Source organism: Cetorhinus maximus, chromosome 29, assembly GCF_964194155.1.
Source record: "Cetorhinus maximus chromosome 29, sCetMax3.hap1.1, whole genome shotgun sequence".
Classification (NCBI taxonomy): domain Eukaryota; kingdom Metazoa; phylum Chordata; class Chondrichthyes; order Lamniformes; family Cetorhinidae; genus Cetorhinus; species Cetorhinus maximus.
In genome coordinates this window covers 5614610-5637545 of record NC_135907.1, presented here as the reverse complement: position 1 = coordinate 5637545, position 22936 = coordinate 5614610, and the positions used below count along the sequence as shown (strand labels likewise).

At 54.0% G+C, this 22936-nt stretch overlaps 1 protein-coding gene and 5 pseudogenes across 1 annotated transcript in view; all 6 read right to left on the bottom strand.

The window, feature by feature from the left end:
• Window positions 1-2129: 2129 nt before the first annotated feature.
• LOC144669648 (U2 spliceosomal RNA) lies at window positions 2130-2307 on the bottom strand (annotated as a pseudogene).
• A 5351-nt stretch (window positions 2308-7658) lies between these two features.
• LOC144669657 (U2 spliceosomal RNA) lies at window positions 7659-7833 on the bottom strand (annotated as a pseudogene).
• A 1224-nt stretch (window positions 7834-9057) lies between these two features.
• Window positions 9058-9232, bottom strand: LOC144669841 (U2 spliceosomal RNA; annotated as a pseudogene).
• A 5342-nt stretch (window positions 9233-14574) lies between these two features.
• On the bottom strand, window positions 14575-14752 carry LOC144669776 (U2 spliceosomal RNA; annotated as a pseudogene).
• Window positions 14743-22936, bottom strand: part of LOC144669595 (uncharacterized) — a 57140-nt gene continuing 48946 nt past the window's right edge. Inside the window, exon 2 of the mRNA XM_078532117.1 lies at window positions 14743-15939. Coding sequence (XP_078388243.1) covers window positions 14965-15939 — 975 coding nt within the window. The 3' untranslated portion in view covers window positions 14743-14964. The remainder of the gene's footprint in view (window positions 15940-22936) is intronic.
• LOC144669804 (U2 spliceosomal RNA) lies at window positions 20096-20276 on the bottom strand (annotated as a pseudogene).

Here is a 22936-nt window from a genome sequence, read left to right as displayed (position 1 = left end):
GTCGCCAGCAGCAGTGGGAGCTGCTGAAAAACCTCCAGCCGCTCAGCCCCTTGTGCCGGGCCGTACACGTTAATTAACCGGAGTGGAGCGTTCTTGTACATTACGTCTGCTACCAGGAGTCGCCCGCCCACCACCTCCTTGACCTCGGAGACGGTGAAGTTGCCTCCCCGCAGCAGAATACCCAGGCCGGAGGAACGAGAGTCGTTTCCGCCCGACCAGATCGATGGCCCGTGGGACCACCATCGTGACCATTGCCTGTAGGAGCTGAGGTGCGGTATCGCACACTCCTGCAGAAACAACAGGTCAGCTTTGACCTTGGCTAGGTAGTCCAAGGTCGCAACACATCGCGTAGTAGATTTAATGCTACGCACATTTATGGATACAATCTTTAAACCCATATTAAAGCATTTATTCTCCTACCAAACCCACTGTCTCTGAGAGTCCCAGACCTTTAGTCTGCTCCTTCATACCCGTAGTGAGCTCAAATTCCTTCACTTTGGATGGGCTGAGGTAGATCTCCTTGGCCGTGTTCTGCTCCGGTGGCATCTGGAGGTTCACGTGGTGAGCGGGTTTTGAGATGACCTTTGCTGGAGAAGCTTCTCCAAAACTCACCCCCTCTGGGGGGTTGCTGTTCCCGGCTTCCTGGAGCTGGGGTGCGATGATTGCCTCACTGCTCCCAGATTCCAGGGGCTGTGGTGCACTGGCCTCCTCAGGTTGCAGGCAAAGTTGGGGTGCGCTGGTCTCCTTGTTGTCTCCAATTTTCTGGAGCTCGGGTGTCTCGTCCTCCAACGCCCTGGAGCTTTGCCGCCTCTTCTGTCGGTGCCGCTCTGGCACTTCATCATCCGAAGAGCTGCTGCCCTTGTCATCCGTGTCGGATGGGAGACGCCTCTTGCCGCTTCTCTGGGAAACGCCTTTGCTTCTTCTTCGCTCCCTCTTACTTTTCTTGTTCTTCACCGTCCGCCACTCCCCCTGCTGCTTTTCCACTGCTGCCTCCTCCTCCATTGATTCGCTGTCCTGAGGGCTGGAAGGTTCAGGGGGTAGTGCTGTTGATTGGCTCTCTGTTGCCTCAATCTCTTTCTCCACCTTGTCTCTCTCTGTGTCCTCCTTTGTCCCGTTGAGCTCCCTGGGGGCCTTGGTGGTTGGAGTGACACGGAACCTTTCTTCTGCTTCCCCCTGGTCGGCTTTGGCTGCCTGTGCGTAAGTACGGCAGCGTTTGGGGCAGGTCCTGTAGAGGTGACTTGCCTCGCCACACAGGTTGCAGCACTTGGCCTGTTTGCAGTCTTTTGTCTGGTGCCCTTCCTGTTTGCAGATCTTGCAGAGGGAGGCGCTGCAGTTGGCCGCCACATGGCCAGCCTTGCCGCATGAGCGACAATGCTTGGGTTGCCCAGCGTAGACCAGGTAGCCACGGTTTCCCCCGATTGCGAAACTGGAAGGAGGGTGGAAAATGGCTCCCTTACCATCGGTCTTTAGCGTGACCTTAAACAGGCGTTTGCCTGTCCAGATCCCCAAGTCGTCTCGAATCTCGGTGCCGCTCCCCACCTTATCGAAGTACCTGGTGAGGAAGGTGACCACGTCGGCGACAGGGACGAAGGGGTTGTACACATGCACCATCACCTCACGTTCCCGTTGCAACGGCAGAGAAAAGTGTGGCTCCGCCGTCAGGATCTTCATCTCCGGCAGGTCTCTCTTCTCCTCGAACACCCTCAGGAGCCGGACGCAGTCTGCCACTCGCTTGAACGTCACGTCAAAATAACCACCTTTGCGGGAGTCGTGCAGGGTGAAGATCTCCGTAGCATGGAAGCCGCACGCCTTCAACAGGATCCTCCTGGTGAAGAAGCCCCGATCCATAGGTGATCCTCCTTCGTCGCTGTGGTTCACCGTGACTCGGACGGTGATAGGTAACCCACGGTATGGATTCGGATTGCGATTGGTTATCGCCCTTCCATCCCGACCTTGCCTTGGCAGGACCATGGTGTCGCCCCTGCAACACTACACTTGATCTTAGCCAAAAGGCCGAGAAGCGATGAGAAAGAAAGAAAGTTGTGTTTTGAAAGATGTGCATGTTGAAAAGTAAAGAAAGCAGATGTTTGTAAGAAATCTATTTTTAGCATTGAAAATCCCCTGGAAAGGGGTGGTGCACCATTCCCAGAGATACTGCAATACCGGGTCGATGCGTGGAGTGGGCGGAGCAAGCCCCTATTCCATCTCCCTGCTCCAAAAATCAATTTAATATATGGTCCCCAGATAAGGGACGTATCAGATATTAAACTGATAAGAACAGATTTTTTTTTTTTTTTGTAAAAATATACTTTATTCATAAAAAATCTTCAATCACATTCAAAACCATTTCAAAAACAACATTACAAGGGTACAATCCAGGTTAAACCTTTACAAAATGTATCACCAGGTGCATCAGTACAAACAATATTACAATCATTTACAGCCTTTCATTTTGATCCGTACAGCCCGAGGGGCTCTAAACAGCTCCCAGTCTCTCGGTGCGCTGCGGCAGAAAGGTCCCAGACAGCGACCCTTCCCCATTGCGCCTTTGCGGCAGCTGCCCCAAGCTTTAGTGCGTCCCTCAGCACGTAGTCCTGGACTTTGGATTGTGCCAGTCCGCAACAATCGGTCGGGGACAACTCTTTGTGCTGGAAGACCAACAAGTTTCGGGCAGACCAAAGCGCCTCTTTCACCGAGTTGATGATCCTCCAGCTGCAGTCGATGTTTGTCTCGGTGTGTGTCCCTGGGAACAGCCCGTAGAGCACAGAGTCCTGTGTCACAGAACTGCTCGGGATGAACCTCGACAGCAACCACTGCATCTCTCTCCAGACTTTCTTTGCAAAGGCACAATCCACAAGGAGGTGAACAACGGTCTCTTCCCCACCACAGCCACCTCGAGGGCATCGTGCAGAGGGGGTGAGACTCCTGGCGTGTAGGAAGGATCTGACGGGGAGGGCCTTTCTCACCACCAGCCAAGCTACGTCTTGGTGCTTGTTGGAAAGTTCTGGCGATGAGGCATTCTGCCAAATGACTTTGACAGTCTGCTCGGGGAACCATCCCACAGGGTCCACCCTCTCCTTATCCCTCAGGGCCTCTAGGACGTTACGTGCTGACCACTGCCTGATGGACTTGTGGTCAAAGGTGTTTTTCTGCATAAATTTTTCCACCAGGGACAGGTGGTACGGCACGGTCCAACTACTTGGAGCGTTCCGCGGCAGCGTGGCCAGACCCATCCTTTGCAACACCGGGGACAGGTAGAACCTCAGCACGTAGTGACACTTGGTGTTTGCGTACTGAGGGTCTACGCACCGCTTGATGCAGCCACACACAAAGGTGGCCATCAGTATGAGGGCGATGTTGGGCACGTTTTTTCCCCCTTTATCTAGAGGCTTGTACATCGCGTCCCTGCGGACACGATCCATTTTCGACCTCCAGATAAAGCGGAAGATGGCTCGAGTGATCGCCATCGCGCAGGAGTGTGGAATGGGCCAGACCTGCGCCACGTACAGCAACAGCGAGAGTACCTCACACCTGATGACCAGGTTCTTACCCGCAATGGAGAGGGAGCGTCGCTCCCACATGCCCAGTTTCCTTTTCACCATAGCCACTCGCTCCTTCCAGTTTCTAACGCATGCCCCGGTCCCTCCGAACCATATCCCCAGCACCTTCAGGCCGTCAGCCCTGACAGTGAAGGGGACAAAGGATCGGTCAGCCCAGTTCCCAAAGAACATGGCCTCGCTCTTCCCACGATTTACCTTGGCTCCCGAGGCCAGTTCGAACTGGTCGCAGACGTGCATCAGTCTGCGCACCGACAGCGGATCCGAGCAGAAGACGGCGACGTCGTCCATGTACAGGGAGGCTTTTACCTGTGTGCCTCCACTGCCTGGGATCGTCACTCCTCTTATGCCCGGATCCTTCCTGATGGACTCGGCAAAGGGTTCTATGCAGCACACGAAAAGGACAGGCGAGAGAGGACAGCCCTGCCTGACTCCAGATTTAATCGGAAAGCTATCTGTTTCCCACCCATTGATTGAGACTGCGCTACTGATGTTAGTGTAGAGCAGTTGGATCCAATTTCGAATTCCCTCCCCAAAGCCCATTTTGGAGAGCACATCCCCCATGTAGGTGTGCGATATTCTGTCAAAGGCCTTCTCCTGATCCAAGCTGATGAGGCAGGTATCCACACCCCTGTCCTGTACATAGGCAATCGTATCCCTGAGCAGCGCCAGGCTGTCAGAGATCTTCCTGCCTGGCACAGAGCAGGTCTGGTCAGGGTGAATCACCAATTCCAGAGCGGATTTGACCCGGTTGACGATGACCTTGGACAGAATCTTATAGTCCACATTCAACAGTGAAATGGGTCGCCAATTTCTAATTTCCTCCCTTTCCCCCTTGTGCTTGTAGATGAGGGTGATGATGCCTTTCCTCATGGATTCTGACATGCTGCCGGCCAGGAGCATACTCTCGTACACTTCTAGCAGGTCTGGGCCGATCAAGTCCCACAGAGCCGAATACAACTCCGCCGGCAGGCCGTCGCTTCCGGGGGTTTTACTCTTCTCGAAGGACTCGAGGGCCTTAGTCAGTTCGTCAGGAGTTAGCGGTTTGTCTAGGCTCTCCCGCGTACTGTGGTCTAAGACCTCCGTGATAGAGGACAGGAAGGACTGGGAGGCCGTGCTGTCCGTGGGCTTCACGTCATACAGACCGGCATAAAAGGATTTGCTGATCCTCAGAATGTCGGACCGTGATGACTTTACTGAGCCGTCTTCTTCCTTCAGGCTGCTGATCACAGAGCGCTCTCTGTGTACCTTTTGGAAGAAGAAACGTGAGCACGTCTCATCCTGCTCCACGGAGCGGACTCTGGAACGGAAGATGATCTTGGAGGCCTCCGAGGCAAAGTGCGAGGCTTGCTGGCCCTTCACCTCTTGGAGCTCCTCCTTGACATCGACCCCCATCGACCGCAGCCGGAGCAGATTCTGCATCTTTTCCTGGAGTCGGGACATTTCCCTCTGTTCCTTTCTAGCTTTCTGGGTGCCTTTGCGGATGAAAAACCTCTTGATGCTTCCCTTGATCACTTCCCACCAGTGTGTCAGGGACTCAAAGAGGGGTTTCACGGTTCTCCAACCTTTGTAATCCCTCTTGAGCTCCTCAATGTTCTCTGGGGTCAGCAGTTGCACATTTAGCTTCCATGCCCCCCTGCCCACCCTCAGGTCTTCCTCCAAGTGGCAGTCCGCCAGTAGGAGGCAGTGGTCAGAGAAGAACACCGGCTTGACCTCGGTGGATCTGACTGTGAATGCACGGGACACAAACAGGAAGTCTATCCTGGAACGAATGGACCCGTCTGGCCGCGACCAGGTGTATCTACGCTGCGCTCCGTCTGCAGGGTTGCTGAAGACGTCGTGCAGCTTGGCATCCTTAACTGTTTCCATCAGGGATCTGGACGTAGCGTCCAATCTGCTTCCGGCCCTGCCGGATCGTCCAGCCGCATCGATGATGCAGTTGAAGTCCCCGCCCAGAATGACCGGCCTGGAGGTCGCCAGCAGCAGTGGGAGCTGCTGAAAAACCTCCAGCCGCTCAGCCCCTTGTGCCGGGCCGTACACGTTAATTAACCGGAGTGGAGCGTTCTTGTACATTACGTCTGCTACCAGGAGTCGCCCGCCCACCACCTCCTTGACCTCGGAGACGGTGAAGTTGCCTCCCCGCAGCAGAATACCCAGGCCGGAGGAACGAGAGTCGTTTCCGCCCGACCAGATCGATGGCCCGTGGGACCACCATCGTGACCATTGCCTGTAGGAGCTGAGGTGCGGTATCGCACACTCCTGCAGAAACAACAGGTCAGCTTTGACCTTGGCTAGGTAGTCCAAGGTCGCAACACATCGCGTAGTAGATTTAATGCTACGCACATTTATGGATACAATCTTTAAACCCATATTAAAGCATTTATTCTCCTACCAAACCCACTGTCTCTGAGAGTCCCAGACCTTTAGTCTGCTCCTTCATACCCGTAGTGAGCTCAAATTCCTTCACTTTGGATGGGCTGAGGTAGATCTCCTTGGCCGTGTTCTGCTCCAGTGGCATCTGGAGGTTCACGTGGTGAGCGGGTTTTGAGATGACCTTTGCTGGAGAAGCTTCTCCAAAACTCACCCCCTCTGGGGGGTTGCTGTTCCCGGCTTCCTGGAGCTGGGGTGCGATGATTGCCTCACTGCTCCCAGATTCCAGGGGCTGTGGTGCACTGGCCTCCTCAGGTTGCAGGCAAAGTTGGGGTGCGCTGGTCTCCTTGTTGTCTCCAATTTTCTGGAGCTCGGGTGTCTCGTCCTCCAACGCCCTGGAGCTTTGCCGCCTCTTCTGTCGGTGCCGCTCTGGCACTTCATCATCCGAAGAGCTGCTGCCCTTGTCATCCGTGTCGGATGGGAGACGCCTCTTGCCGCTTCTCTGGGAAACGCCTTTGCTTCTTCTTCGCTCCCTCTTACTTTTCTTGTTCTTCACCGTCCGCCACTCCCCCTGCTGCTTTTCCACTGCTGCCTCCTCCTCCATTGATTCGCTGTCCTGAGGGCTGGAAGGTTCAGGGGGTAGTGCTGTTGATTGGCTCTCTGTTGCCTCAATCTCTTTCTCCACCTTGTCTCTCTCTGTGTCCTCCTTTGTCCCGTTGAGCTCCCTGGGGGCCTTGGTGGTTGGAGTGACACGGAACCTTTCTTCTGCTTCCCCCTGGTCGGCTTTGGCTGCCTGTGCGTAAGTACGGCAGCGTTTGGGGCAGGTCCTGTAGAGGTGACTTGCCTCGCCACACAGGTTGCAGCACTTGGCCTGTTTGCAGTCTTTTGTCTGGTGCCCTTCCTGTTTGCAGATCTTGCAGAGGGAGGCGCTGCAGTTGGCCGCCACATGGCCAGCCTTGCCGCATGAGCGACAATGCTTGGGTTGCCCAGCGTAGACCAGGTAGCCACGGTTTCCCCCGATTGCGAAACTGGAAGGAGGGTGGAAAATGGCTCCCTTACCATCGGTCTTTAGCGTGACCTTAAACAGGCGTTTGCCTGTCCAGATCCCCAAGTCGTCTCGAATCTCGGTGCCGCTCCCCACCTTATCGAAGTACCTGGTGAGGAAGGTGACCACGTCGGCGACAGGGACGAAGGGGTTGTACACATGCACCATCACCTCACGTTCCCGTTGCAACGGCAGAGAAAAGTGCGGCTCCGCCGTCAGGATCTTCATCTCCGGCAGGTCTCTCTTCTCCTCGAACACCCTCAGGAGCCGGACGCAGTCTGCCACTCGCTTGAACGTCACGTCAAAATAACCACCTTTGCGGGAGTCGTGCAGGGTGAAGATCTCCGTAGCATGGAAGCCGCACGCCTTCAACAGGATCCTCCTGGTGAAGAAGCCCCGATCCATAGGTGATCCTCCTTCGTCGCTGTGGTTCACCGTGACTCGGACGGTGATAGGTAGCCCACGGTATGGATTCGGATTGCGATTGGTTATCGCCCTTCCATCCCGACCTTGCCTTGGCAGGACCATGGTGTCGCCCCTGCAACACTACACTTGATCTTAGCCAAAAGGCCGAGAAGCGATGAGAAAGAAAGAAAGTTGTGTTTTGAAAGATGTGCATGTTGAAAAGTAAAGAAAGCAGATGTTTGTAAGAAATCTATTTTTAGCATTGAAAATCCCCTGGAAAGGGGTGGTGCACCATTCCCAGAGATACTGCAATACCGGGTCGATGCGTGGAGTGGGCGGAGCAAGCCCCTATTCCATCTCCCTGCTCCAAAAATCAATTTAATATATGGTCCCCAGATAAGGGACGTATCAGATATTAAACTGATAAGAACAGATTTTTTTTTTTTGTAAAAATATACTTTATTCATAAAAAATCTTCAATCACATTCAAAACCATTTCAAAAACAACATTACAAGGGTACAATCCAGGTTAAACCTTTACAAAATGTATCACCAGGTGCATCAGTACAAACAATATTACAATCATTTACAGCCTTTCATTTTGATCCGTACAGCCCGAGGGGCTCTAAACAGCTCCCAGTCTCTCGGTGCGCTGCGGCAGAAAGGTCCCAGACAGCGACCCTTCCCCATTGCGCCTTTGCGGCAGCTGCCCCAAGCTTTAGTGCGTCCCTCAGCACGTAGTCCTGGACTTTGGATTGTGCCAGTCCGCAACAATCGGTCGGGGACAACTCTTTGTGCTGGAAGACCAACAAGTTTCGGGCAGACCAAAGCGCGTCTTTCACCGAGTTGATGATCCTCCAGCTGCAGTCGATGTTTGTCTCGGTGTGTGTCCCTGGGAACAGGCCGTAGAGCACAGAGTCCTGTGTCACAGAACTGCTCGGGATGAACCTCGACAGCAAACACTGCATCTCTCTCCAGACTTTCTTTGCAAAGGCACAATCCACAAGGAGGTGAACAACGGTCTCTTCCCCACCACAGCCACCTCGAGGGCATCGTGCAGAGGGGGTGAGACTCCTGGCGTGTAGGAAGGATCTGACGGGGAGGGCCTTTCTCACCACCAGCCAAGCTACGTCTTGGTGCTTAAAAGGGGGTGTGGCTTCCTTTCATCTGACTCTGCTGCAATCAATTGAAGGCCTAGGAATTCACTGGACTGCACTTTCCCAGCCAAGCCTGAGCCAGAAGGTCAGGTGAGGAAACTCTTTTGAGTTATCAACAGTCACAGATTGCAACTCTTTCGAGTACAATCACAGTTCTTGGTTTCCGGGAGCAGGACATGAACCCACAACCCTCTGATTCAAAGGCGAGGGTGCTATGAACTGAGCCACAGCTGACACCTCCAGATAGGTGATCCTCCTTCGCTGTGGTTCACCGTGACTCGGACGGTGATAGGTAGCCCACGGTATGGATTCGGATTGCGATTGGTTATCGCCCTTCCATCCCGACCTTGCCTTGGCAGGACCATGGTGTCGCCCCTGCAACACTACACTTGATGTTAGCCAAAAGGCCGAGAAGCGATGAGAAAGAAAGAAAGTTGTGTTTTGAAAGATGTGCATGTTGAAAAGTAAAGAAAGCAGATGTTTGTAAGAAATCTATTTTTAGCATTGAAAATCCCCTGGAAAGGGGTGGTGCACCATTCCCAGAGATACTGCAATACCAGGTCGATGCGTGGAGTGGGCGGAGCAAGTCCCTATTCCATCTCCCTGCTCCAAAAATCAATTTAATATATGGTCCCCAGATAAGGGACGTATCAGATATTAAACTGATAAGAACAGATTTTTTTTTATTGTAAAAATATACTTTATTCATAAAAATCTTCAATCACATTCAAAACCATTTCAAAAACAACATTACAAGGGTACAATCCAGGTTAAACTTTTACAAAATGTATCAGCAGGTGCATCAGTACAAACAATATTACAATCATTTACAGCCTTTCATTTTGATCTGTACAGCCCGAGGGGCTCTAAACAGTTCCCAGTCTCTCGGTGCGCTGTGGTAGAAAGGTCTTAGACAGCGACCCTTCCCCATTGCGCCTTTGCGGCAGCTGCCCCAAGCTTTAGTGCGTCCCTCAGCACGTAGTCCTGGACTTTGGATTGTGCCAGTCCGCAACAATCGGTCGGGGACAACTCTTTGTGCTGGAAGACCAACAAGTTTCGGGCAGACCAAAGCGCCTCTTTCACCGAGTTGATGATCCTCCAGCTGCAGTCGATGTTTGTCTCGGTGTGTGTCCCTGGGAACAGCCCGTAGAGCACAGAGTCCTGTGTCACAGAACTGCTCGGGATGAACCTCGACAGCAACCACTGCATCTCTCTCCAGACTTTCTTTGCAAAGGCACAATCCACAAGGAGGTGAACAACGGTCTCTTCCCCACCACAGCCACCTCGAGGGCATCGTGCAGAGGGGGTGAGACTCCTGGCGTGTAGGAAGGATCTGACGGGGAGGGCCTTTCTCACCACCAGCCAAGCTACGTCTTGGTGCTTGTTGGAAAGTTCTGGCGATGAGGCATTCTGCCAAATGACTTTGACAGTCTGCTCGGGGAACCATCCCACAGGGTCCACCCTCTCCTTATCCCTCAGGGCCTCTAGGACGTTACGTGCTGACCACTGCCTGATGGACTTGTGGTCAAAGGTGTTTTTCTGCATAAATTTTTCCACCAGGGACAGGTGGTACGGCACGGTCCAACTACTTGGAGCGTTCCGCGGCAGCGTGGCCAAACCCATCCTTCGCAACACCGGGGACAGGTAGAACCTCAGCACGTAGTGACACTTGGTGTTTGCGTACTGAGGGTCTACGCACCGCTTGATGCAGCCACACACAAAGGTGGCCATCAGTATGAGGGCGATGTTGGGCACGTTTTTTCCCCCTTTATCTAGAGGCTTGTACATCGCGTCCCTGCGGACACGATCCATTTTCGACCTCCAGATAAAGCGGAAGATGGCTCGAGTGATCGCCATCGCGCAGGAGTGTGGAATGGGCCAGACCTGCGCCACGTACAGCAACAGCGAGAGTACCTCACACCTGATGACCAGGTTCTTACCCGCAATGGAGAGGGAGCGTCGCTCCCACATGCCCAGTTTCCTTTTCACCATAGCCACTCGCTCCTTCCAGTTTCTAACGCATGCCCCGGTCCCTCCGAACCATATCCCCAGCACCTTCAGGCCGTCAGCGCTGACAGTGAAGGGGACAAAGGATCGGTCAGCCCAGTTCCCAAACAACATGGCCTCGCTCTTCCCACGATTTACCTTGGCTCCCGAGGCCAGTTCGAACTGGTCGCAGACGTGCATCAGTCTGCGCACCGACAGCGGATCCGAGCAGAAGACGGCGACGTCGTCCATGTACAGGGAGGCTTTTACCTGAGTGCCTCCACTGCCTGGGATCGTCACTCCTCTTATGCCCGGATCCTTCCTGATGGACTCGGCAAAGGGTTCTATGCAGCACACGAAAAGGACAGGCGAGAGAGGACAGCCCTGCCTGACTCCAGATTTAATCGGAAAGCTATCTGTTTCCCACCCATTGATTGAGACTGCGCTACTGATGTTAGTGTAGAGCAGTTGGATCCAATTTCGAATTCCCTCCCCAAAGCCCATTTTGGAGAGCACATCCCCCATGTAGGTGTGCGATATTCTGTCAAAGGCCTTCTCCTGATCCAAGCTGATGAGGCAGGTATCCACACCCCTGTCCTGTACATAGGCAATCGTATCCCTGAGCAGCGCCAGGCTGTCAGAGATCTTCCTGCCTGGCACAGAGCAGGTCTGGTCAGGGTGAATCACCAATTCCAGAGCGGATTTGACCCGGTTGGCGATGACCTTGGACAGAATCTTATAGTCCACATTCAACAGTGAAATGGGTCGCCAATTTCTAATTTCCTCCCTTTCCCCCTTGTGCTTGTAGATGAGGGTGATGATGCCTTTCCTCATGGATTCTGACATGCTGCCGGCCAGGAGCATACTCTCGTACACTTCTAGCAGGTCTGGGCCGATCAAGTCCCACAGAGCCGAATACAACTCCGCCGGCAGGCCGTCGCTTCCGGGGGTTTTACTCTTCTCGAAGGACTCGAGGGCCTTAGTCAGTTCGTCAGGAGTTAGCGGTTTGTCTAGGCTCTCCCGCGTACTGTGGTCTAAGACCTCCGTGATAGAGGACAGGAAGGACTGGGAGGCCGTGCTGTCCGTGGGCTTCACGTCATACAGACCGGCATAAAAGGATTTGCTGATCCTCAGAATGTCGGACCGTGATGACTTTACTGAGCCGTCTTCTTCCTTCAGGCTGCTGATCACAGAGCGCTCTCTGTGTACCTTTTGGAAGAAGAAACGTGAGCACGTCTCATCCTGCTCCACGGAGCGGACCCTGGAACGGAAGATGATCTTGGAGGCCTCCGAGGCAAAGTGCGAGGCTTGCTGGCCCTTCACCTCTTGGAGCTCCTCCTTGACATCGACCCCCATCGACTGCAGCCGGAGCAGATTCTGCATCTTTTCCTGGAGTCGGGACATTTCCCTCTGTTCCTTTCTAGCTTTCTGGGTGCCTTTGCGGATGAAAAACTTCTTGATGCTTCCCTTGATCACTTCCCACCAGTGTGTCAGGGACTCAAAGAGGGGTTTCACGGTTCTCCAACCTTTGTAATCCCTCTTGAGCTCCTCAATGTTCTCTGGGGTCAGCAGTTGCACATTTAGCTTCCATGCCCCCCTGCCCACCCTCAGGTCTTCCTCCAAGTGGCAGTCCGCCAGTAGGAGGCAGTGGTCAGAGAAGAACACCGGCTTGACCTCGGTGGATCTGACTGTGAATGCACGGGACACAAACAGGAAGTCTATCCTGGAACGAATGGACCCGTCTGGCCGCGACCAGGTGTATCTACGCTGCGCTCCGTCTGCAGGGTTGCTGAAGACGTCGTGCAGCTTGGCATCCTTAACTGTTTCCATCAGGGATCTGGACGTAGCGTCCAATCTGCTTCCGGCCCTGCCGGATCGTCCAGCCGCATCGATGATGCAGTTGAAGTCCCCGCCCAGAATGACCGGCCTGGAGGTCGCCAGCAGCAGTGGGAGCTGCTGAAAAACCTCCAGCCGCTCAGCCCCTTGTGCCGGGCCGTACACGTTAATTAACCGGAGTGGAGCGTTCTTGTACATTACGTCTGCTACCAGGAGTCGCCCGCCCACCACCTCCTTGACCTCGGAGACGGTGAAGTTGCCTCCCCGCAGCAGAATACCCAGGCCGGAGGAACGAGAGTCGTTTCCGCCCGACCAGATCGATGGCCCGTGGGACCACCATCGTGACCATTGCCTGTAGGAGCTGAGGTGCGGTATCGCACACTCCTGCAGAAACAACAGGTCAGCTTTGACCTTGGCTAGGTAGTCCAAGGTCGCAACACATCGCGTAGTAGATTTAATGCTACGCACATTTATGGATACAATCTTTTAACCCATATTAAAGCATTTATTCTCCTACCAAACCCACTGTCTCTGAGAGTCCCAGACCTTTAGTCTGCTCCTTCATACCCGTAGTGAGCTCAAATTCCTTCACTTTGGATGGGCTGAGGTAGATCTCCTTGGCCGTGTTCTGCTCCAGTGGCATCTGGAGGTTCACGTGGTGAGCGGGTTTTGAGATGACCTTTGCTGGAGAAGCTTCTCCAAAACTCACCCCCTCTGGGGGGTTGCTGTTCCCGGCTTCCTGGAGCTGGGGTGCGATGATTGCCTCACTGCTCCCAGATTCCAGGGGCTGTGGTGCACTGGCCTCCTCAGGTTGCAGGCTAAGTTGGGGTGCGCTGGGCTCCTTGTTGTCTCCAATATTCTGGAGCTCGGGTGTCTCGTCCTCCAACGCCCTGGAGCTTTGCCGCCTCTTCTGTCGGTGCCGCTCTGGCACTTCATCATCCGAAGAGCTGCTGCCCTTGTCATCCGTGTCGGATGGGAGACGCCTCTTGCCGCTTCTCTGGGAAACGCCTTTGCTTCTTCTTCGCTCCCTCTTACTTTTCTTGTTCTTCACCGTCCGCCACTCCCCCTGCTGCTTTTCCACTGCTGCCTCCTCCTCCATTGATTCGCTGTCCTGAGGGCTGGAAGGTTCAGGGGGTAGTGCTGTTGATTGGCTCTCTGTTGCCTCAATCTCTTTCTCCACCTTGTCTCTCTCTGTGTCCTCCTTTGTCCCGTTGAGCTCCCTGGGGGCCCTGGTGGTTGGAGTGACACGGAACCTTTCTTCTGCTTCCCCCTGGTCGGCTTTGGCTGCCTGTGCGTAAGTACGGCAGCGTTTGGGGCAGGTCCTGTAGAGGTGACTTGCCTCGCCACACAGGTTGCAGCACTTGGCCTGTTTGCAGTCTTTTGTCTGGTGCCCTTCCTGTTTGCAGATCTTGCAGAGGGAGGCGCTGCAGTTGGCCGCCACATGGCCAGCCTTGCCGCATGAGCGACAATGCTTGGGTTGCCCAGCGTAGACCAGGTAGCCCCGGTTTCCCCCGATTGCGAAACTGGAAGGAGGGTGGAAAATGGCTCCCTTACCATCGGTCTTTAGCGTGACCTTAAACAGGCGTTTGCCTGTCCAGATCCCCAAGTCGTCTCGAATCTCGGTGCCGCTCCCCACCTTATCGAAGTACCTGGTGAGGAAGGTGACCACGTCGGCGACAGGGACGAAGGGGTTGTACACATGCACCATCACCTCACGTTCCCGTTGCAACGGCAGAGAGAAGTGCGGCTCCGCCGTCAGGATCTTCATCTCCGGCAGGTCTCTCTTCTCCTCGAACACCCTCAGGAGCCGGACGCAGTCTGCCACTTGCTTGAACGTCACGTCGAAATAACCACCTTTGCGGGAGTCGTGCAGGGTGAAGATCTCCGTAGCTTGGAAGCCGCACGCCTTCAACAGGATCCTCCTGGTGAAGAAGCCCCGATCCATAGGGGATCCTCCTTCGCTGTGGTTCACCGTGACTCGGACGGTGATAGGTAACCCACGGTATAGATTTGGATTGCGATTGGTTATCGCCCTTCCATCCCGACCTTGCCTTGGCAGGACCATGGTGTCGCCCCTGCAACACTTGATGTTAGCCAAAAGGCCGAGAAGCGATGAGAAAGAAAGAAAGTTGTGTTTTGAAAGATGTGCATGTTGAAAAGTAAAGAAAGCAGATGTTTGTAAGAAAACTATTTTTAGCATTGAAAATCCCCTGGAAAGGGGTGGTGCACCATTCCCAGAGATACTGCAATACCAGGTCGATGCGTGGAGTGGACGGAGCAAGCCCCTATTCCATCTCCCTGCTCCAAAAATCAATTTAATATATGGTCCCCAGATAAGGGACGTATCAGATATTAAACTGATAAGAACAGATTTTTTTTTTTTTTTGTAAAAATATACTTTATTCATAAAAAATCTTCAATCACATTCAAAGCCATTTCAAAAACAACATTACAAGGGTACAATCCAGGTTAAACTTTTACAAAATGTATCACCAGGTGCATCAGTACAAACAATATTACAATCATTTACAGCCTTTCATTTTGATCTGTACAGCCCGAGGGGCTCTAAACAGTTCCCAGTCTCTCGGTGCGCTGTGGTAGAAAGGTCTTAGACAGCGACCCTTCCCCATTGCGCCTTTGCGGCAGCTGCCCCAAGCTTTAGTGCGTCCCTCAGCACGTAGTCCTGGACTTTGGATTGTGCCAGTCCGCAACAATCGGTCGGGGACAACTCTTTGTGCTGGAAGACCAACAAGTTTCGGGCAGACCAAAGCGCCTCTTTCACCGAGTTGATGATCCTCCAGCTGCAGTCGATGTTTGTCTCGGTGTGTGTCCCTGGGAACAGCCCGTAGAGCACAGAGTCCTGTGTCACAGAACTGCTCGGGATGAACCTCGACAGCAACCACTGCATCTCTCTCCAGACTTTCTTTGCAAAGGCACAATCCACAAGGAGGTGAACAACGGTCTCTTCCCCACCACAGCCACCTCGAGGGCAACGTGCAGAGGGGGTGAGACTCCTGGCGTGTAGGAAGGATCTGACGGGGAGGGCCTTTCTCACCACCAGCCAAGCTACGTCTTGGTGCTTGTTGGAAAGTTCTGGCGATGAGGCATTCTGCCAAATGACTTTGACAGTCTGCTCGGGGAACCATCCCACAGGGTCCACCCTCTCCTTTTCCCTCAGGGCCTCTAGGACGTTACGTGCTGACCACTGCCTGATGGACTTGTGGTCAAAGGTGTTTTTCTGCATAAATTTTTCCACCAGGGACAGGTGGTACGGCACGGTCCAACTACTTGGAGCGTTCCGCGGCAGCGTGGCCAGACCCATCCTTCGCAACACCGGGGACAGGTAGAACCTCAGCACGTAGTGACACTTGGTGTTTGCGTACTGAGGGTCTACGCACCGCTTGATGCAGCCACACACAAAGGTGGCCATCAGTATGAGGGCGATGTTGGGCACGTTTTTTCCCCCTTTATCTAGAGGCTTGTACATCGCGTCCCTGCAGACACGATCCATTTTCGACCTCCAGATAAAGCGGAAGATGGCTCGAGTGATCGCCATCGCGCAGGAGTGTGGAATGGGCCAGACCTGCGCCACGTACAGCAACAGCGAGAGTACCTCACACCTGATGACCAGGTTCTTACCCGCAATGGAGAGGGAGCGTCGCTCCCACATGCCCAGTTTCCTTTTCACCATAGCCACTCGCTCCTTCCAGTTTCTAACGCATGCCCCGGTCCCTCCGAACCATATCCCCAGCACCTTCAGGCCGTCAGCCCTGACAGTGAAGGGGACAAAGGATCGGTCAGCCCAGTTCCCAAACAACATGGCCTCGCTCTTCCCACGATTTACCTTGGCTCCCGAGGCCAGTTCGAACTGGTCGCAGACGTGCATCAGTATGCGCACCGACAGCGGATCCGAGCAGAAGACGGCGACGTCGTCCATGTACAGGGAGGCTTTTACCTGAGTGCCTCCACTGCCTGGGATCGTCACTCCTCTTATGCCCGGATCCTTCCTGATGGACTCGGCAAAGGGTTCTATGCAGCACACGAAAAGGACAGGCGAGAGAGGACAGCCCTGCCTGACTCCAGATTTAATCGGAAAGCTATCTGTTTCCCACCCATTGATTGAGACTGCGCTACTGATGTTAGTGTAGAGCAGTTGGATCCAATTTCGAATTCCCTCCCCAAAGCCCATTTTGGAGAGCACATCCCCCATGTAGGTGTGCGATATTCTGTCAAAGGCCTTCTCCTGATCCAAGCTGATGAGGCAGGTATCCACACCCCTGTCCTGTACATAGGCAATCGTATCCCTGAGCAGCGCCAGGCTGTCAGAGATCTTCCTGCCTGGCACAGAGCAGGTCTGGTCAGGGTGAATCACCAATTCCAGAGCGGATTTGACCCGGTTGGCGATGACCTTGGACAGAATCTTATAGTCCACATTCAACAGTGAAATGGGTCGCCAATTTCTAATTTCCTCCCTTTCCCCCTTGTGCTTGTAGATGAGGGTGATGATGCCTTTCCTCATGGATTCTGACATGCTGCCGGCCAGGAGCATACTCTCGTACACTTCTAGCAGGTCTGGGCCGATCAAGTCCCACAGAGCCGAATACAACTCCGCCGGCAGGCCGTCGCTTCCGGGGGTTTTACTCTTCTCGAAGGACTCGAGGGCCTTAGTCAGTTCGTCAGGAGTTAGCGGTTTGTCTAGGCTCTCCCGCGTACTGTGGTCTAAGACCTCCGTGATAGAGGACAGGAAGGACTGGGAGGCCGTGCTGTCCGTGGGCTTCACGTCATACAGTCCGGCATAAAAGGATTTGCTGATCCTCAGAATGTCGGACCGTGATGACTTTACTGAGCCGTCTTCTTCCTTCAGGCTGCTGATCACAGAGCGCTCTCTGTGTACCTTTTGGAAGAAGAAACGTGAGCACGTCTCATCCTGCTCCACGGAGCGGACCCTGGAACGGAAGATGATCTTGGAGGCCTCCGAGGCAAAGTGCGAGGCTTGCTGGCCCTTCACCTCTTGGAGCTCCTCCTTGACATCGACCCCCATCGACTGCAGCCGGAGCAGATTCTGCATCTTTTTCTGGAGTCGGGACATTTCCCTCTGTTCCTTTCTAGCTTTCTGGGTGCCTTTGAGGATGAAGAACCTCTTGATGCTTCCCTTGATCACTTCCCACCAGTGTGTCAGGGACTCAAAGAGGGGTTTCACGGTTCTCCAACCTTTGTAATCCCTCTTGAGCTCCTCAATGTTCTCTGGGGTCAGCAGTTGCACATTTAGCTTCCATGCCCCCCTGCCCACCCTCAGGTCTTCCTCCAAGTGGCAGTCCGCCAGTAGGAGGCAGTGGTCAGAGAAGAACACCGGCTTGACCTCGGTGGATCTGACTGTGAATGCACGGGACACAAACAGGAAGTCTATCCTGGAACGAATGGACCCGTCTGGCCGCGAACAGGTGTATCTACGCTGCGCTCCGTCTGCAGGGTTGCTGAAGACGTCGTGCAGCTTGGCATCCTTAACTGTTTCCATCAGGGATCTGGACGTAGCGTCCAATCTGCTTCCGGCCCTGCCGGATCGTACAGCCGCATCGATGATGCAGTTGAAGTCCCCGCCCAGAATGACCGGCCTGGAGGTCGCCAGCAGCAGTGGGAGCTGCTGAAAAACCTCCAGCCGCTCAGCCCCTTGTGCCGGGCCATACACGTTAATTAACCGGAGTGGAGCGTTCTTGTACATTACGTCTGCTACGAGGAGGCGCCCGCCCACCACCTCCATAACCTCGGAGACGGTGAAGTTGCCTCCCCGCAGCAGAATACCCAGGCCGGAGGAACGAGAGTCGTTTCCGCCCGACCAGATCGATGGCCCTTGGGACCACCATCGTGACCATTGCCTGTAGGAGCTGAGGTGCGGTATCGCACACTCCTGCAGAAACAACAGGTCAGCTTTGACCTTGGCTAGGTAGTCCAAGGTCGCAACACATCGCGTAGTAGATTTAATGCTACGCACATTTATGGATACAATCTTTAAACCCATTTTAAAGCATTTATTCTCCTACCAAACCCACTGTCTCTGAGAGTCCCAGACCTTTAGTCTGCTCCTTCATCCCCGTAGTGAGCTCAAATTCCTTCACTTTGGATGGGCTGAGGTAGATCTCCTTGGCCGTGTTCTGCTCCGGTGGCATCTGGAGGTTCACGTAGAGAGCGGGTTTTGAGATGACCTTTGCTGGAGAAGCTTCTCCAAAACTCACCCCCTCTGGGGTGTTGCTGTTCCCGGCTTCCTGGAGCTGGGGTGCGATGATTGCCTCACTGCTCCCAGATTCCAGGGGCTGTGGTGCACTGGCCTCCTCAGGTTGCAGGCAAAGTTGGGGTGCGCTGGTCTCATTGTTGTCTCCAATTTCCTGGAGCTCGGGTGTCTCGTCCTCCAACGCCCTGGAGCTTTGCCGCCTCTTCTGTCGGTGCCGCCCTGGCACTTCATCATCCGAAGAGCTGCTGCCCTTGTCATCCGTGTCGGATGGGAGACGCCTCTTGCCGCTTCTCTGGGAAACGCCTTTGCTTCTTCTTCGCTCCCTCTTACTTTTCTTGTTCTTCACCGTCCGCCACTCCCCCTGCTGCTTTTCCACTGCTGCCTCCTCCTCCATTGATTCGCTGTCCTGAGGACTGGGAGGTTCAGGGGGTAGTGCTGTTGATTGGCTCTCTGTTGCCTCAATCTCTTTCTCCACCTTGTCTCTCTCTGTGTCCTCCTTTGTCCCGTTGAGCTCCCTGGGGGCCTTGGTGGTTGGAGTGACACGGAACATTTCTTCTGCTTCCCCCTGGTCGGCTTTGGCTGCCTGTGCGTAAGTACGGCAGCGTTTGGGGCAGGTCCTGTAGAGGTGACTTGCCTCGCCACACAGGTTGCAGCACTTGGCCTGTTTGCAGTTTTTTGTCTGGTGCCCTTCCTGTTTGCAGATCTTGCAGAGGGAGGCGCTGCACTTGGCCGCCACATGACCAGCCTTGCCGCATGAGCGACAATGCTTGGGTTGCCCAGCGTAGACCAGGTAGCCCCGGTTTCCCCCGATGGCGAAACTGGAGGGAGGGTGGAAAATGGCTCCCTTACCATCGGTCTTTAGCGTGACCTTAAACAGGCGTTTGCCTGTCCAGATCCCCAAGTCGTCTCGAATCTCGGTGCCGCTCCCCACCTTATCGAAGTACCTGGTGAGGAAGGTGACCACGTCGGCGACAGGGACGAAGGGGTTGTACACGTGCACCATCACCTCACGTTCCCGTTGCAACGGCAGAGAGAAGTGCGGCTCCGCCGTCAGGATCTTCATCTCCGGCAGGTCTCTCTTCTCCTCGAACACCCTCAGGAGCCGGACGCAGTCTGCCACCCGCTTGAACGTGACGTCAAAATAACCGCCTTTGCGGGAGTCGTGCAGGGTGAAGATCTCCGTAGCTTGGAAGCCGCACGCCTTCAACAGGATCCTCCTGGTGAAGAAGCCCCGATCCATAGGCGATCCTCCTTCGCTGTGGTTCACCGTGACTCGGACGGTGATAGGTAACCCACGGTATGGATTTGGATTGCGATTGGTTATCGCCCTTCCATCCCGACCTTGCCATGGCAGGACCATGGTGTCGCCCCTGCAACACTTGATGTTAGCCAAAAGGCCGAGAAGCGATGAGAAAGAAAGAAAGTTGTGTTTTGAAAGATGTGCATGTTGAAAAGTAAAGAAAGCAGATGTTTGTAAGAAAACTATTTTTAGCATTGAAAATCCCCTGGAAAGGGGTGGTGCACCATTCCCAGAGATACTGCAATACCGGGTCGATGCGTGGAGTGGACGGAGCAAGCCCCTATTCCATCTCCCTGCTCCAAAAATCAATTTAATATATGGTCCCCAGATAAGGGATGTATCAGATATTAAACTGATAAGAACAGATTTTTTTTTTTTTTTTTTGTAAAAATATACTTTATTCATAAAATATCTTCAATCACATTCCAAACCATTTCAAAAACAACATTACAAGGGTACAATCCAGGTTAAACTTTTACAAAATGTATCACCAGGTGCATCAGTACAAACAATATTACAATCATTTACAGCCTTTCATTTTGATCTGTACAGCCCGAGGGGCTCTAAACAGTTCCCAGTCTCTCGGTGCGCTGTGGTAGAACGGTCTTAGACAGCGACCCTTCCCCATTGCGCCTTTGCGGCAGCTGCCCCAAGCTTTAGTGCGTCCCTCAGCACGTAGTCCTGGACTTTGGATTGTGCCAGTCCGCAACAATCGGTCGGGGACAACTCTTTGTGCTGGAAGACCAACAAGTTTCGGGCAGACCAAAGCGCCTCTTTCACCGAGTTGATGATCCTCCAGCTGCAGTCGATGTTTGTCTCGGTGTGTGTCCCTGGGAACAGCCCGTAGAGCACAGAGTCCTGTGTCACAGAACTGCTCGGGATGAACCTCGACAGCAACCACTGCATCTCTCTCCAGACTTTCTTTGCAAAGGCACAATCCACAAGGAGGTGAACAACGGTCTCTTCCCCACCACAGCCACCTCGAGGGCAACGTGCAGAGGGGGTGAGACTCCTGGCGTGTAGGAAGGATCTGACGGGGAGGGCCTTTCTCACCACCAGCCAAGCTACGTCTTGGTGCTTGTTGGAAAGTTCTGGCGATGAGGCATTCTGCCAAATGACTTTGACAGTCTGCTCGGGGAACCATCCCACAGGGTCCACCCTCTCCTTTTCCCTCAGGGCCTCTAGGACGTTACGTGCTGACCACTGCCTGATGGACTTGTGGTCAAAGGTGTTTTTCTGCATAAATTTTTCCACCAGGGACAGGTGGTACGGCACGGTCCAACTACTTGGAGCGTTCCGCGGCAGCGTGGCCAGACCCATCCTTCGCAACACCGGGGACAGGTAGAACCTCAGCACGTAGTGACACTTGGTGTTTGCGTACTGAGGGTCTACGCACCGCTTGATGCAGCCACACACAAAGGTGGCCATCAGTATGAGGGCGATGTTGGGCACGTTTTTTCCCCCTTTATCTAGAGGCTTGTACATCGCGTCCCTGCAGACACGATCCATTTACGACCTCCAGATAAAGCGGAAGATGGCTCGAGTGATCGCCGTCGCGCAGGAGTGTGGAATGGGCCAGACCTGCGCCACGTACAGCAACAGCGAGAGTACCTCACACCTGATGACCAGGTTCTTACCCGCAATGGAGAGGGAGCGTCGCTCCCACATGCCCAGTTTCCTTTTCACCATAGCCACTCGCTCCTTCCAGTTTCTAACGCATGCCCCGGTCCCTCCGAACCATATCCCCAGCACCTTCAGGCCGTCAGCCCTGACAGTGAAGGGGACAAAGGATCGGTCAGCCCAGTTCCCAAACAACATGGCCTCGCTCTTCCCACGATTTACCTTGGCTCCCGAGGCCAGTTCGAACTGGTCGCAGACGTGCATCAGTCTGCGCACCGACAGCGGATCCGAGCAGAAGACGGCGACGTCGTCCATGTACAGGGAGGCTTTTACCTGAGTGCCTCCACTGCCTGGGATCGTCACTCCTCTTATGCCCGGATCCTTCCTGATGGACTCGGCAAAGGGTTCTATGCAGCACACGAAAAGGACAGGCGAGAGAGGACAGCCCTGCCTGACTCCAGATTTGATCGGAAAGCTATCTGTTTCCCACCCATTGATTGAGACTGCGCTACTGATGTTAGTGTAGAGCAGTTGGATCCAATTTCGAATTCCCTCCCCAAAGCCCATTTTGGAGAGCACATCCCCCATGTAGGTGTGCGATATTCTGTCAAAGGCCTTCTCCTGATCCAAGCTGATGAGGCAGGTATCCACACCCCTGTCCTGTACATAGGCAATCGTATCCCTGAGCAGCGCCAGGCTGTCAGAGATCTTCCTGCCTGGCACAGAGCAGGTCTGGTCAGGGTGAATCACCAATTCCAGAGCGGATTTGACCCGGTTGGCGATGACCTTGGACAGAATCTTATAGTCCACATTCAACAGTGAAATGGGTCGCCAATTTCTAATTTCCTCCCTTTCCCCCTTGTGCTTGTAGATGAGGGTGATGATGCCTTTCCTCATGGATTCTGACATGCTGCCGGCCAGGAGCATACTCTCGTACACTTCTAGCAGGTCTGGGCCGATCAAGTCCCACAGAGCCGAATACAACTCCGCCGGCAGGCCGTCGCTTCCGGGGGTTTTACTCTTCTCGAAGGACTCGAGGGCCTTAGTCAGTTCGTCAGGAGTTAGCGGTTTGTCTAGGCTCTCCCGCGTACTGTGGTCTAAGACCTCCGTGATAGAGGACAGGAAGGACTGGGAGGCCGTGCTGTCCGTGGGCTTCACGTCATACAGACCGGCATAAAAGGATTTGCTGATCCTCAGAATGTCGGACCGTGATGACTTTACTGAGCCGTCTTCTTCCTTCAGGCTGCTGATCACAGAGCGCTCTCTGTGTACCTTTTGGAAGAAGAAACGTGAGCACGTCTCATCCTGCTCCACGGAGCGGACTCTGGAACGGAAGATGATCTTGGAGGCCTCCGAGGCAAAGTGCGAGGCTTGCTGGCCCTTCACCTCTTGGAGCTCCTCCTTGACATCCACCCCCATCGACTGCAGCCGGAG